This window comes from Lynx canadensis, chromosome D4 (assembly GCF_007474595.2).
Source record: "Lynx canadensis isolate LIC74 chromosome D4, mLynCan4.pri.v2, whole genome shotgun sequence".
NCBI classification, from domain to species: domain Eukaryota; kingdom Metazoa; phylum Chordata; class Mammalia; order Carnivora; family Felidae; genus Lynx; species Lynx canadensis.
In genome coordinates, this window is record NC_044315.2 from 31,573,788 (window position 1) to 31,587,818 (window position 14,031).

Below are 14,031 nucleotides of genomic sequence, written 5' to 3' on the forward strand. Positions count from 1 at the left end.
ACACATTTTGATCTCACTAGAAATATTTTTATTTACAAAAATAAACTCAAAATGAATGAAGGACCTGAATGTGAGACAGGAAACCATCAAAACCCTAGAGGAGAAAGCAGGAAAAAAACTCTCTGACTTCAGCCGCAGCAATTTCTTACTCGACACATCTCCAAGGCAAGGGAATTAAAAGCAAAAATGTACTATTGGGACCTCATCAAGATAAAAAGCTTCTGCATTGCAAAGGAAACAATCAACAAAACTAAAAGGCAACCAACAGAATGGGAAAAGATATTTGCAAATGATATACTGAATAAAAGGCTTGTAACCAAAATCTATAAAGAACTCACCAAACTCCACACCTAAAAAACAAATAATCCAGTGAAGAAATGGGCAGAAGACACAAATAGACACTTTTTTAAAGAAGACATCTAGATGGCCAACAGGCACATCCAAAGATGCTCAACGTCACTCCTCATCAGGGAAATACAAATCAAAACCACACTGAGATAGCACCTCATGCCAGTCAGAGTGGCTAAAATGGACAAATCAGGACACTATAGATGCTGGAGAGGATGTGGAGAAATGGGAACCCTCTTACACTGTTGGTGGGAATGTAAACTGAAACAGCCGCTGTGGAAAACAGTGTGGAGGTTCCTCAAAAAATTAAAAACAGATCTACCCTATGACTCAGCAATGACACTGCTAGGAATTTACCCAAGGGATACAGGAGTGCTGATCCATGGGGGAACTTGTACCCCAATGTTTACAGCAGCACCTTCAACAATATCCAAATTATGGAAACAGCCTAAATGTCCATCAACTGATGAATGGATAAAGAAGATGTGGTTTATATATACAATGGAATACTACTTGGCAATGAGAAAGAATGAAATCTGGCCATTTAGCAATGTGGATGGAACTGGAAAGTGTTATGCAAAGTGAAATAAGTCATACAGAGAAAGACAGATACCATATGTTTTCACTCTTATGTGGATCCTGAGAAACTTAACAGAAGACTATGGGGGAGGGGAAGGGGGGAAAAAAGTTAGAGAGGGAGGGAGGCAAACCATAAGAGACTCTTAAAAACAGAATAAAGTGAGGGTTGATGGGGAGTGGGAAGGAGGGGAAAGTGGGTGATGGGCATTGAGGAGGGCACCTGTTGGGATGAGCACTGGGTGTTGTATGGAAACCAATTTGACAGTAAGTTTTATATATATATAAAAGAAATATATATATATTTTATATATGTGTGTGTGTATATGTGTGTGTGTGTGTATATATATATATATATATATATACACACACACATATATATATATATAACAGAGAAAGCTGAAAAGTGATCTCTCAGAGATCCTTTTCACATAAAAATATAATAGCTATGTTTCCATAAAACAATGGAGAGATGAAAACATTTCCAAAGACACATAATTTAGAGATCCTCTATTATTCCTCTTGCTTTCAACTGAATTTCTCTATTCTACCACTAACCTTTACCTTATTTCATTTTGTTTAAAAAAGAAATGGGGGTGCCTGGGTGGCTCAGTCCATTAAGCATCGAGTCTTGATTTTGGCTCAGGTCATGATCTCAAGGTTTGTGGGATTTGAGACCTGCATCGAGCTCTGTGCTGACAGCAGAGCCTGCTTGGGATTCTCTCTCTCTCTCTCTCTCTCTCTCTCTCTCTCTGTTCTCTCTCTCTCTCTCACTTTCAAAATAAATAAACATTAAAAAAGATCTGAACATACATTCTCCAATTTATTTTTACTACAAATTCTTATTTAAGTATTCTGAAGCTTAAGTCTCACCTCTGTCACTTCATAGCTGTGAGACTTTGGGGAAGCTCCTTAAACTTTCTTTTTTATTTTAAGCTTATTTATTTATTTTGAGAGAGAGAAAGAGAAAGAAAGAAAGAGAGCAAATGAGTGCGTCCAAGTGGGGGAGGGGCAGAGAGAGTGGGAGAGAGAGAGAATCCTAAACAGGCTCCTCGCTCAGACACAACCTGATGCAGGGCTCAATCTCATGACTGTGAGATCATGCTCTGAGCCAAAGTTAAGAGTCAGATGCTTAACCAACTGAGCCACCCAGGCGCCTAGCACCTTAAACTTTCTAGCATCAGTTTACTTTTTTGTATAATGGGTATAATAATAGTACTTACCTCACAGTATGTGTGGCACATAGAATAATTGTAAAATTAATCTCCTTTTAGAAATATCTTCATGGGGGTTGTATGAAATTCCTCCCTTCTCAGCCCTCTTCTTTGTCTCAGCTGTTTTGTTTTATTTTATTTACAGGGAAAATAGAAGCTGGGGCACCTGAGTGGCTCAGTCCATTAAGCATCTGACTTTGTGAGTTCAAGCCCTGCGTCGGGCTCTGTACTGACAGCTCAGACCCTGGAGCCTACTTCGGATTCTGTTTCCTTTTCTCTGCCCCTCCCCTGCTTACGGTCTGTCTGTCTCTCTCTCTCTGTCTCTCAAAAATAAACAAACATTAAAAAAAGAAGAAGAAAATAGAAGCAGACAAGAACTTTCATATGCTCTTATCTCATCTGCCACTTATGACCTTCATTTGTACTCATATTCTGTCTTCCTATTTAAGCTAATGCCTCCATTTATGCATCCTCTCTCATCTATCCAATGATATCATTCTACCAAATGTCTCTTCCTTTCCCTGAGTCCATTTTTGCTTATTAGATCATTTTTACCAGCATACAGAAAGTTATTTCCCCATTAATTAAAACAAACAACAACAAAAAACCAAAGCACCTTCTCTTGACTGCAACTTGTCCTTCCAGCTACTGCCCTATTTATCTGCTCCACTTTATGATAAAACTTCCTCTCCCCTAATTCTCTTGAACAGACTTCTATGACTTTTACCCACTACTTTACCAACACAGCTCATCAAGGTCATCAATGATTTCCATGTTGCCAAATTCAAAATTAATTCTCAGGCCTCATCTTTTTCAATCTATCACAAGCAGCCCTCCTTTTTGAAATTATTTTCTTTACCTGGCTTCCAAGACACCCCGCTTTCTCTTGGTTATCCTACCTTACTGAACATTCCTTCTCAGTCTCTTCTGCTGAGTCCTATTCCTCTCCACCATCTCTAAATGTTGGAATGCCCCAGGGCCCAGTCTTTTTCTCTATGCTCACATTCTAGGTGATTTCTACCAGTCTCATAGCTTAAATATAATCTATATCCTGACAACCCTAAATTTATGCCTCCAGTCTGGTTTATTCCCTTGAACAGGGACTCATACACTAAACTGTCTACTCAATTAAGCCCAATTAGATGTCTAAAAATCATATCAAACTTCACATGTTGAAATCCAAACTCTTGAATCCCTGCCCTGCAAACCTGCTACTCCTTTAGTTTCCCTTATCTAAATTAATGGCAATTCCATTATTCCAGTTTAGACCAAAAATAGAACATCATCTTTTTACTCTTCCTCTTTTTTTTTTTGACACTTTATATCCAATGTTAAGAAAATTCTACCTATCCTACTTTCAAGATACATCCAGAATCCAACCACCCCTTGCCATCTGAATAGCTGTTAAGGAGAATCATGAAAAACAGGTGACCACCAATTGACCCATGAATTGGACCCAGGCACTCAAAGGCTTCTCATTCCTTCCCCCACCCTTGGAATGCAGGTTCTACTTGCCTTTCCTGCCCCCCAGAGACTGCTCCAAGAACACAGCCTTGAGATAGTGATGTGATGTTGAAAATACCTACACGATATATATGTGATTGCATCTAAGTAAGGCCTCCTTATATGAACTTTTAAGATCTGGTGGGCAGGTGCAGAGATCCATTTGTCTTGCTGCTGCTCAAGAAAAGCCTTATCAAATGTAATTTCCTTTTACTTACTCAACCTGCCACCTACGCACCTGGAGTGGCCTGTTTCTTCCTTTGGTCTCTCCCTGCCCTCTGAATACAGACACCAGTTTCAGATTACACCAGGGAAACTCCTTAAGAGGGTTACAGACTAGTAACCACTATCCTGTTCCAAGCCATCATCGTTTTTGTTTTTGTTTTTGCCTGGATTATTGCTTTTTGTAACTGATTTCCCTGTCATCCCACTACACTAATCTTAGCATGACAGGTAGTGTGAGTGCTTTAAAACATAAGTCAGATCAGGTCCTTCCTCTGCTTAAAACCATTCAATGGTGTCTTATTTCAGAGTAAAAACAAAAGTCCATTAAGACTTACATGATCTGGATACTGTTCCCTATACTTCTCTGATATCTTGACTCTTAGCCTTTTAATCCTCACTCACTCAGCTCTGGATACACCTGTGAACCTTTGCATTTCTTCTACATGCCAAATATGAGGCCAACCTTAGGGCTTCTGCATCTTCTTTTCCTTCAGATATCCATGTGGCTCTCTTCCTCATTTATTTCAGGTCTCTGAATATCAACTCATCAGGGAAGCTTTCCCTGACACCCTACAAAAGAGCAATCATCATCTCATCCAAACCAGGCATTTCCTATTCTCCTTACCGTAATTTAATTTTCTTCATAGTACATATCACTAACTGACATTTTGAGCTTGTCTGTTTCTTCCGAGAATGTACACCACAGATGAAGTCAGAAATCAATAATAGAAGGAAAACTGGAAAATCCGCAAATTTGTGGAAATTTAATAACACACTATTAAACAACTAATGGATTAAAGAAGAAATTATTTAAAAAACCCTGGAAAATACTTATACATAAATGGAAATGAAAACACAACATAGTAAAACGATGGGACACAGTGGGGAAAAAAAACAGTGCTAAGGGGGAAATTTAGAGCTATAAAGAAATGTTTACACTAAAAAACAAGAAACATCTCAAATCAACGACCTAACTTTATAATTTTAGAAATTCAAAAAAGAAAAACAAACTAAACCTAAAGCTAATGGAAGGAAGGAACTAAGATATCAGAGGTAAACAATATAGAGAATAGAACAACAATAGAGAAAAATCAATGAAACCAAAATTTCCTTCTTTTAAAAGATCAACAAAATTAACAAATCTTTATCTAGATCAACTTAGAAAAAAAAAAAAGAGAGAAGACTCAAATTAGGAAAATCAGAGATAAAAGTGGGGCCATTACAACCAATCCCATAAAAATAATAATTAGAATGTTATGAAAAATTGTATGCCACCAAATTGGATAATTTAGATGAAACAGACAAATTTCTAAAATCAAAAACCTACCAGGATTAAGTTACAAGGAAACAGAAAATCTGAATATGCCTATAACTATTAAAGGAGAATGAATCATTAATTCAAAAGTCTCTCAACACAGAAAAGTTTGGATCTAATGCACTCACTGGTGAAATCTACCAACATTTAAGAACTAATACCTTTCTTTTGCAAACTTTTCCCCCAAAAAACTGAAAAGTAAGAAAAACTTCCTAATTCATTCTTTGAGGCCAGCATGACGCTAATGCCAAAGCCTGACAAGGACACTACAAAAAAAACTAGACAAGTATCTCTTTTTTTTTCTTTTTTGTCACATTTTAATTCCAGTTAGTTAACAATTTAGTGTTATATTAGTTAAGATGTACAATATAGTGCTTCAACAATTCAATACTTCATCCTGGTGCCCATCACTACAAGTGCACTCCATAATCGCCATCACATTTTTAACCCATCCTCTACCCTCCTCCCATGTAGTAACCATCAATTTTTCTCTATAGTTGAGTCTGTTTCCTGGTCCATCTCTCTCTCTATATAGATGTAGATATATAGATATAGATAGATTTCTCCTTTGCTTATTTTGTTTCTTAAATTCCACATGAGTGAAATCATATGGTATTTGTCTTTTTCTGACAGTTTGATTAGCATTATACTCTCTAGCTCCATCCATGTTACTGCAAATGACAAGATTTCCTTCTTCTTTTATGGCTGAATAATATTCCATTGTATGTATGTATGTGTGTGTATATCTATATCTATATCTATATCTATATCTATATCTATATCTATATGCCACTTCTTCTTTATCCATTCATCAATTAGTGAACACCTGGGATGCTTCTGTATCTTTGCTACTGTAAATAATGTTGCTATAACATAGGGATGCCTGTATCACTTTGAATTAGTGTTCTTGTATCCTTTGGGTAAATACCCAGTAGTGCCATTGCTGGATCATCATTTTTAACTTTCTGAGGAGCTTCCATACTGTTTTCAACAGTACCTGCTCCCACTGACACTGTAAGAGGGTTTCCCTTTCTCTGCAACCTCGTCAACACCTGTTGTATCTTATGCTGTTGATTTTAGCCATTGTGACAGGTGTGGGGCAATATCTCATTGTAGTTTTGATTTGCATTTCCCTGAAGGTAAGGGATGATGAACATCTTTTCATATGTCTCTTTGCTATCTGGATGTCTTCTTTGGAGTAATGTCTGTTCATGTCTTCTGCCTACTGTTAACTGGGTTATTTGTTTTTTGGGTGTTGAGTTGTGTAAGTTCTTGAGTTGTATAAGTTCTTTATATATTTTGGATACTACCCCTTTATCAGATGTGTCATTTGCAAATATCTTCTCTTATTTAGTAGGTTGCCTTTTAGTTTTGTTGACTGTTTCCTTCCTTGTGCAGAAGCTTTTTATTTTGATGTTGTCCCAATAATTTATTTTTTCTTTTTAGGTTTTTTAATGTCCCAAACATTTATTTTTTCTTTTTGGGTCTTTTGATGTTGTTCCAATAATTTATTTTTTCTCTTTAGGTCCTTAATCCACTTTGAATTTAGTTTTGTGTATGGTGTAAGAAAGGAATACGGTTTCCTTCTTTTGCATGTTGCTGCCCAGTTTTCCCAATACCATTTGTTGAAGAGACTATCCTTTTCCCATTGGATATTCTTTCTTGCTTTATCAAAGATTACTTGACCATACAACTGTGGGTTCATTTCCATTTCAATACCATTCCATTGATCTATGTGTCTATTTTTGTGTCAGTACAATAAATACTGTTTTGATTACTACAGCTTTGTTAATATAACTTGAAGTCCAGAATTGTGATGCCTCCAGTTTTGTTTTCCTTTTTCAAGACTGTTTTGGCTATTCAGAATATTTTGTGGTTCCATGCAATTTTAGGGTTGCCTGTTCTAGGTCTGTAAAACATGTTATTGGTATTTTGATTGGGATTGCATTAAAGGCGTAAATTGCTTTTTGAAGTACAGACATTTTTTTTTTTTTTAAACGTTTTTTATTTATTTTTGGGACAGAGCGAGACAGAGCATGAACGGGGGAGGGGCAGAGAGAGAGGGAGACACAGAATCGGAAACAGGCTCCAGGCTCTGGGCCATCAGCCCAGAGCCCGACGCGGGGCTCGAACCCACGGACCGTGAGATCGTGACCTGGCTGAAGTCGGACGCTTAACCGACTGCACCACCCAGGCGCCCCTGAAGTACAGACATTTTAACAGTACTTGTTCTTCCAATCCTTGGGCATGGAATGTCTTTCCATTTCTTGGTGTCTTCAATTTCTTTCATCACTGTTTTATAGATTTCAGAGTACAGGTCTTTTACCTCTTTGGTTAGGTTTATTCCTGGGTATCTTATTATTTTTGGTGTAATTGTAAATGGGATTGATTCCTCAATTTCTCTTTCTGCTGCTTCATTACTGGTGTATAGAAATGCAACAGATTTCTGTATATTGATTTTGTATCCTGTGGCTTTACTAAATTTGTTTAGCAGTTCTAGTCATTTTTTTAGTGGAGTTTTTGGGCTTTCTATATATAGTATCATGTCATCTGCAAATAATGAATGTTTTACTTCTTCCTTGCCAGTTTAGATGCCTTTTATTTATTTTTGTTGTCTGAGACCGCTGTGGCTAGGACTTTCAGTACTATGTTGAATAAGTGGTGAGAATGGACATCCTTATCTTGTTTCTGACCTTAGGGAGAAAAATTTGTTGAAGGTTTTTTACCACGAATGATGTTGTATTTTGTCAAATGCTTTTTCTGCATCTACTGAAATGATCCTATGGTTCTTATCTTTTCTCTTATTGATGTGGTATATTACGTTGACTGGTTTGCAACTATTAAACTACCACTACAACCTAGGAATAAATCACATTTGTTTCTGGTGAATGATCTTCTTAATATACTGTTGAATTTGGTTTGTCAGTATCTGTTGAGGATTTTTGCATATATGTCAATCAGGGATATTGGCCTGTAGTTATCTTTTTTAGTGGTATGTCTATCTGGTTTTGTTATCAGGGTAATCCTGGCCTCATAGAATGAATTTGGAAGTTTTCCTTCCTTTTCTGTGCCCTGGAATAGTTTGAGTAAAACAGGTATTAATTCTTCCTTAAATATTTGGTAGAATTCACCTATGAAGTCATCTAGTCCTGGAGTATTTTTGTTGGAAATTTTTTGATTATTCATTCAATTTCTTTCCTGGTTATCAGCCTGTTCAAATCTTCTATATCCTCCTGTTTCAGTTTTGGTAGTTTATAGGTTTCTAGGAATTTATCCATTTCTTCTTGGTTGTCCAATTTGTTGGCATGCAGTTTTTCATAATATTTTCTTATAATTATTTGTACTTCTGTGATGTTGGCTGTTATTTCTCCTCTCTCATTTGTGATTTTATTTGAGTTCTTTCTGTTTTTTCCCTGATAAACCTGACTAGACTTCTATCAATTTTAATTGTTTGTTTGTTGTTCTTTTTCTCACTCCCTTAGATGTAAGGTTAGGTTGAGATTTTTCTTGCTTCTAATTGAGCCCTTTATTTCTGCTTTATTATTCCTTATCTCTGTATTAAGGGTCTCACTCATGTCTTCCACTCTCTTCTCAGGTCCACTGAGTATCCTTATGATCACTGCTTTAAATTCTCTATCAGGCATATTACTTATATCTGTTTGGCTTAGATCTCTGGCTGTGGCCTTGTCCTGTTCTTTCATCTGGGATAAGTATCTCTGTCTACTCATTTTGTCTGCCTCTCTGGGTCTGTTTCTCTGTGTTAAGAAAAGCAGCTATGTCTTCTGCTCTTGAAAGAAGTGACTTTATGAAGAGGAGGTTCTGGAGTGTCCTGAAGTGCAGTGTCCCCTATTCACCAGAACCTGGCACTTCAGGAGAATGTCCTATGTGTATTGCTTATGCCTTACTGTAATGTCCAAATCACTTTTCCTTTCAGAGCAGTCGTCTGCGCTGACCCTCTGCCTGTTGTGGGCTATGCTTACTCTGTGGTATTAGTGGGACTCAGGCCGACCAGCTCTAAGAGGGGAGAGCTCACCAGGGAACCTGGAAGTGGGAATCGGTGTTAGCGAAATTATATTGGGCCACTAGTCCTCTGCAGGATCTCTCAAAGCGCTATGGCTGTGGGGGATGTGAAGCTGGTCTGGGCGCAAGATGATGGCTGGGCATGGCCTGCAGCAGCAGATATGCACCTGGAGTCTGGGCAGGGTACCTATGCAACTTTAACAAAACTTGCCCTGAGTGCTGGTATCTGTGCAGCTTTGTCTCCTATAGCTGGTTCTATGTTTATCCTGAGGGTCAGGGAGGAAAATGGTGCCTGCCAGCTTCCTCATTTTGAAAAAAGTTCACCAAGTCTAAAATCAGTATGAACAGATCTGTTTCCTGTTTGCCCCTGGCGTTGTGTAAACTGCTGTTTTTATGTTGCCTCTCTGCACAGGCTGTTATCTCTTTAAAGGCAGGAACCCAGCAGCTATCACTTACCCTCCTGGCTCACCCAGTGCTTAGTCAGCAGACTTTTAAAGCTCCAGGCTCCAATTCCCACTGGTTTTACAAACTCATGGAATTCAGCCCCTCTGGTTTTTAAAGCCAAACATTATGGGGATTAGTCTTCCCCATTGTGAACTCCCTGGCAGAAGTACCTGTTTCTTCACCCTCTCTGTGTACACAGCCCTTTCCCTCCTGCTGGCAGCCTCCCTCCACATTTTGGCAGCCTCCCTCTACATTTTGGACTTCCCTAAACTTTCAGATGCAGCTTCTTCTCTATATTTAGTTGTGGAGTTTGGTCTGCCAGTCTTCAGATTGCTCTCTGATTTATTGACTTGGGTGGATGATATCTAGCTGTAAACATGGGATGGTGTGAGCTCAGGATCCTCCTACTCTGCCATTGTTCCCATGCTCCCCCAGACCAGTATCTCTTATAAACACTGATGCAGAAATCCTCAACAAAACATAAGCAAATGGAATTCTGCAGCATACTGAAAGGACCTGAACAAATGGGATTTATTGCTAGAATGCAAGGATAGTTCAACATATGAAAACTGATTAATGTAACATACCACATTGACACAAGAAAGCAAAGAAACCACATGATCATCTCAATCATTGCAGAAAAAGCATTTGACAAAATTCATCATTCTTTCATGATAGAAACACTCAACAAATAGAAGGAAGCTATCTCAATATAAGAAAAGCCATAAGGAAAACCCATAGTGAACATTACACTCAATGATGAAAGACTGAAATCTTTTCCTTCTAAGTTTGGGTAGAAGGCAAAGATACTCACTTTTGCTACTTCTATTCAACACAGGACTAGAAGTTCTAGACCAAGGGGTGCCTGGGTGGTTGAGTGTCCGACTTTAGCGCAGGTCATGATCTCACGGCTTGTGAGTTTGAGCCCTGCATTGGGCTCTGTGCTGAGAGCCCAGAGCCTGGAGCCTGCTTCCGATTCTGTGTCTCCCTCTCTCTCTGCCTTTAACCCACTCGCATTCTGTCTCTGTCTCTCTCAAAAATAATAAACAAACATTAAAAAAAAAAAAAAAGAAGTTCTAGACCAAGCATTACGCAGGAAAAAGAAAAGGCATCCAAATTGAAAAGAATAATCTTTTCACAAACAACATGATCTTACATGTAGCAAACCCTACAATTCCATTTTTAATAGCATAAAAAAGAATAAAACACTTAGGAATTAATCAAGGATGTGAGAGACCTGTACAATGAAAAGTACAAAACACTGGAGAGAGAGATTAAAGATGACATAAATAAATGGAAACACATCCATGTTTATGGATTAGAAGACTTAATATTTTTAAGATGTCAATACTACCCAATGGGCTCTACAGATTCAAGGCAATCCCTATCAAAATCCCAATTATATTTGTTACAGAAATAGAAAAACCTATTCTAAAACTCGTATGGCATCTCAAGGGACTTGAGCCAAAACAACCTTGAAAAATAAAAACAAAGTTGGAGTGCTCACACTTCCTGGTTTCAAAACTTACTACTAAACTTACTAATAATTTCTTGGGAATTACACCAAAGGCAGAGGCAACAACAAAAAAAGACAAACTGGACCTCATGAAAAACTTCAAAAATTGCTCATCAAAGGCACTATCAACAAAACAGAAAGACAACACACAGAATGGAGGGAAACATTTGCAAATCATATACCCAATAAGGGATTAATAGCCAGAATATACAAGGAATTCCTAAAAATCAACATAAATCAACAAGCAGATTCAAAAATGGGCAAAAAACTTAAATAGCCATTTCTCCAAAGATATGTAAGTAACCAATAAGCACATGAAAAGACACCCATTTTATTTCAATATTATTAATCATTAGGTAAATACAAATCAAAAGTACAAAAATATACCACCTAGTGCTCATTAGAATGGTTACTAGTAAAAAAAACCAAAAAAAACCAAAAAAACCAAAAAAACAAAAAAAAACCCCAGAAAATAACAAATGTTGGTGAGGATGTGGAGAAATTGGGATCCTTGTGCATTGTTGGTGGGAATGGAAAACTGTACAGTCACTTGGAAAAGAGTATGGTGGTTCCTTAAGAAATTAAAAATAAAACTACCCTACAACCCAGCACTGCACTACTGGGTATTTATCCAAAGGATATGAAAATGTTGATTCAAAGGGGCACACGCACCCCAAAGTTTATAGCAGTGCTATCAACGACAGCCAAATTATGGACAGAGCCCAAATACAAATGTCCATCAACTAATAAATGTATAAAGAAGATGTGTGTGTGTGTGTGTGTGTGTATGTGTGTGTGTGTGTGTGGTGGAATATTACTCAGTGATCAAAAAGAATGAAATCTTGCCATTTGCAACAACATGGATGGAACTAGAGTGTATTATGCTAAATCCACTGAATATGCTGAAATAAGTCAGTCGGAGAAAGATAAATATCATATGATTTCATTCTTATGTGGAATTTAAGAAACAAACAAGATCAACATAGGGGAAGGGAAAGAAAAATGAAATACAGTAAAAACAGAGAGGGAGGCAGACCATAAGAGACTCTTAAATACAAAGAACAAACTGAGGGTTCATGGAGGAGCCATGGGTGGGGGATGGGCATTAAGGAGGGCACTTGTTGCGATGAGCACTGGGTGATATATATGTAATTGATGAATCACTGGGTTGTACTCCTGAAACCAATACTACACTTTATGTTAACTACTTGAATTTAAATAAACAAATAAATAAAAACAAAACAAAACAAATAAAATAAAATAAAAATAGAATTACCATATGATCCAGCAATTCCACTTCTAAGTATATACCCAAAAGAAGTGAAAGCAGTATCTTGAAGAGATATTTGTGCACCCATGTTCTTAGCAACATTATTCATAATAGCTAAAACATGAAAACCACCCAAGCATCAGCACTGACAGATAAATAAGCAAAATGGTATACACACACAATGAAATACTGAGCCTTAAAAAGGAAGGAAATTCTGACATATGCTACAACGTGAATGAACCTCGACAATATTATACTAAGTGAAAGAAGATAGTCACAAAAACACAAAAATATAAATGCTGTACATTACATGAGGTACTTAAGAGCAGTCAAATCATATAGACAAAGTAGAATGGTGGTTGTGAGGGGTGGGTGGAAAGGAAAATGGGGAGTTATTTAATAGGTACAGTTTCATTTTTACAAGATAGTAGGGTTCTGTTTAAACAGCACTACTTTTTCAGGGCTTAGAAGTGCCTTGCACACAGCAGGCACTCAAAAATAATTGTTGAATTATAAATCAATGGAAAAATACCAAATGATTCCAGAACATCTTCCCATAATCACAAGTTAAGAGCCCTAAAATAAGTAAAACGTTATAAAGCTCAAAGTACCTGTTTCTTTGAAAAGCTTTCATCAACTTTGGTTCCCATGGCAGCAACTCATTTAAAAGACGTATCAATGTACCATGCAATTCTTTTACAGCTTGCCTCCGATGATACCATTTGCCCTAAAAACACAATATTAAAGTAAATCCTTTAGATTTAATCTAAAAGTAAATGTCAAGCCTTATTTTCTGAGTAAAACACAAAACAAAACACCAATACTCATCAAATGAGTGTATCTTTTTTAGAAGGTTGCAGAAAGGAAAAATATTCTGTAATAAATTTATAATATTTTAAAGATTCTCAATTCTACTAGAGAAATCTAAAACCTATTTAATCAAACAAGGAGACAAAATTTTTTTTTAAGTTTTTAATTGGGTCAACTGTAAATATTTTAATAAGTCATTTCTAAATACATGTAAAAATACAAACATTCATAAAAATTCACTAAATATGTAAATGGTATGGTTCACTTCTGTAAAGTTTTTGTAATTATCCCAAAGAGTGGGAAAAAAGAGAAAAAAGTCAGGATTGTTATATTCAAGCACAGTCTTAACAAACTTCCTTAGGAAGTTTTACAATTATTTTTACTTAAAAATATTTCCAGCACAGACAAACAGATAAGTGGTCATAATTTTCAACACTATAATGCTACAGCTACACTGAGTTAATAATTACTGACACCCCCTCTCCATTTGTTAAGTATTATCCAAAGTATTTAACTCATATATCTATCTCTATTTCTATCTATCTGTATCTCTATCTAGAAGGGGAAAAGGAGGGAGGGAAAAGGAGGAGGAAAGTGAGGAAGAGAAGGAGGGGAAAGAATGGAGGGGTTGAATGACCATGAGAGTACACATGTACTTTAGTGTCATGAAAACCTTTCTAATGTACGTGCCTTTTTAGTCTCACTTAACAAATGAAACTAAGGCCGAGAGATTAAATGACTTGTTTATGGTCCTATGACTTGAATCCAGATCTACCTTATGTTGAAGTAC

The 14,031-nt window shown here is 37.0% G+C and overlaps 1 protein-coding gene across 2 annotated transcripts in view; it reads right to left on the reverse strand.

Annotated features, from left to right (window-relative positions):
• KIAA2026 (KIAA2026 ortholog) overlaps nucleotides 1-14,031 on the reverse strand; it is a 135,579-nt gene that overhangs the window by 15,505 nt on the left and 106,043 nt on the right. For both annotated transcript variants that reach the window (XM_030294259.1, XM_030294258.1), the window contains one exon: nucleotides 13,043-13,158. In XM_030294259.1, the coding sequence (XP_030150119.1) occupies nucleotides 13,043-13,158 (116 nt within the window). The remainder of the gene's footprint in view (nucleotides 1-13,042; nucleotides 13,159-14,031) is intronic.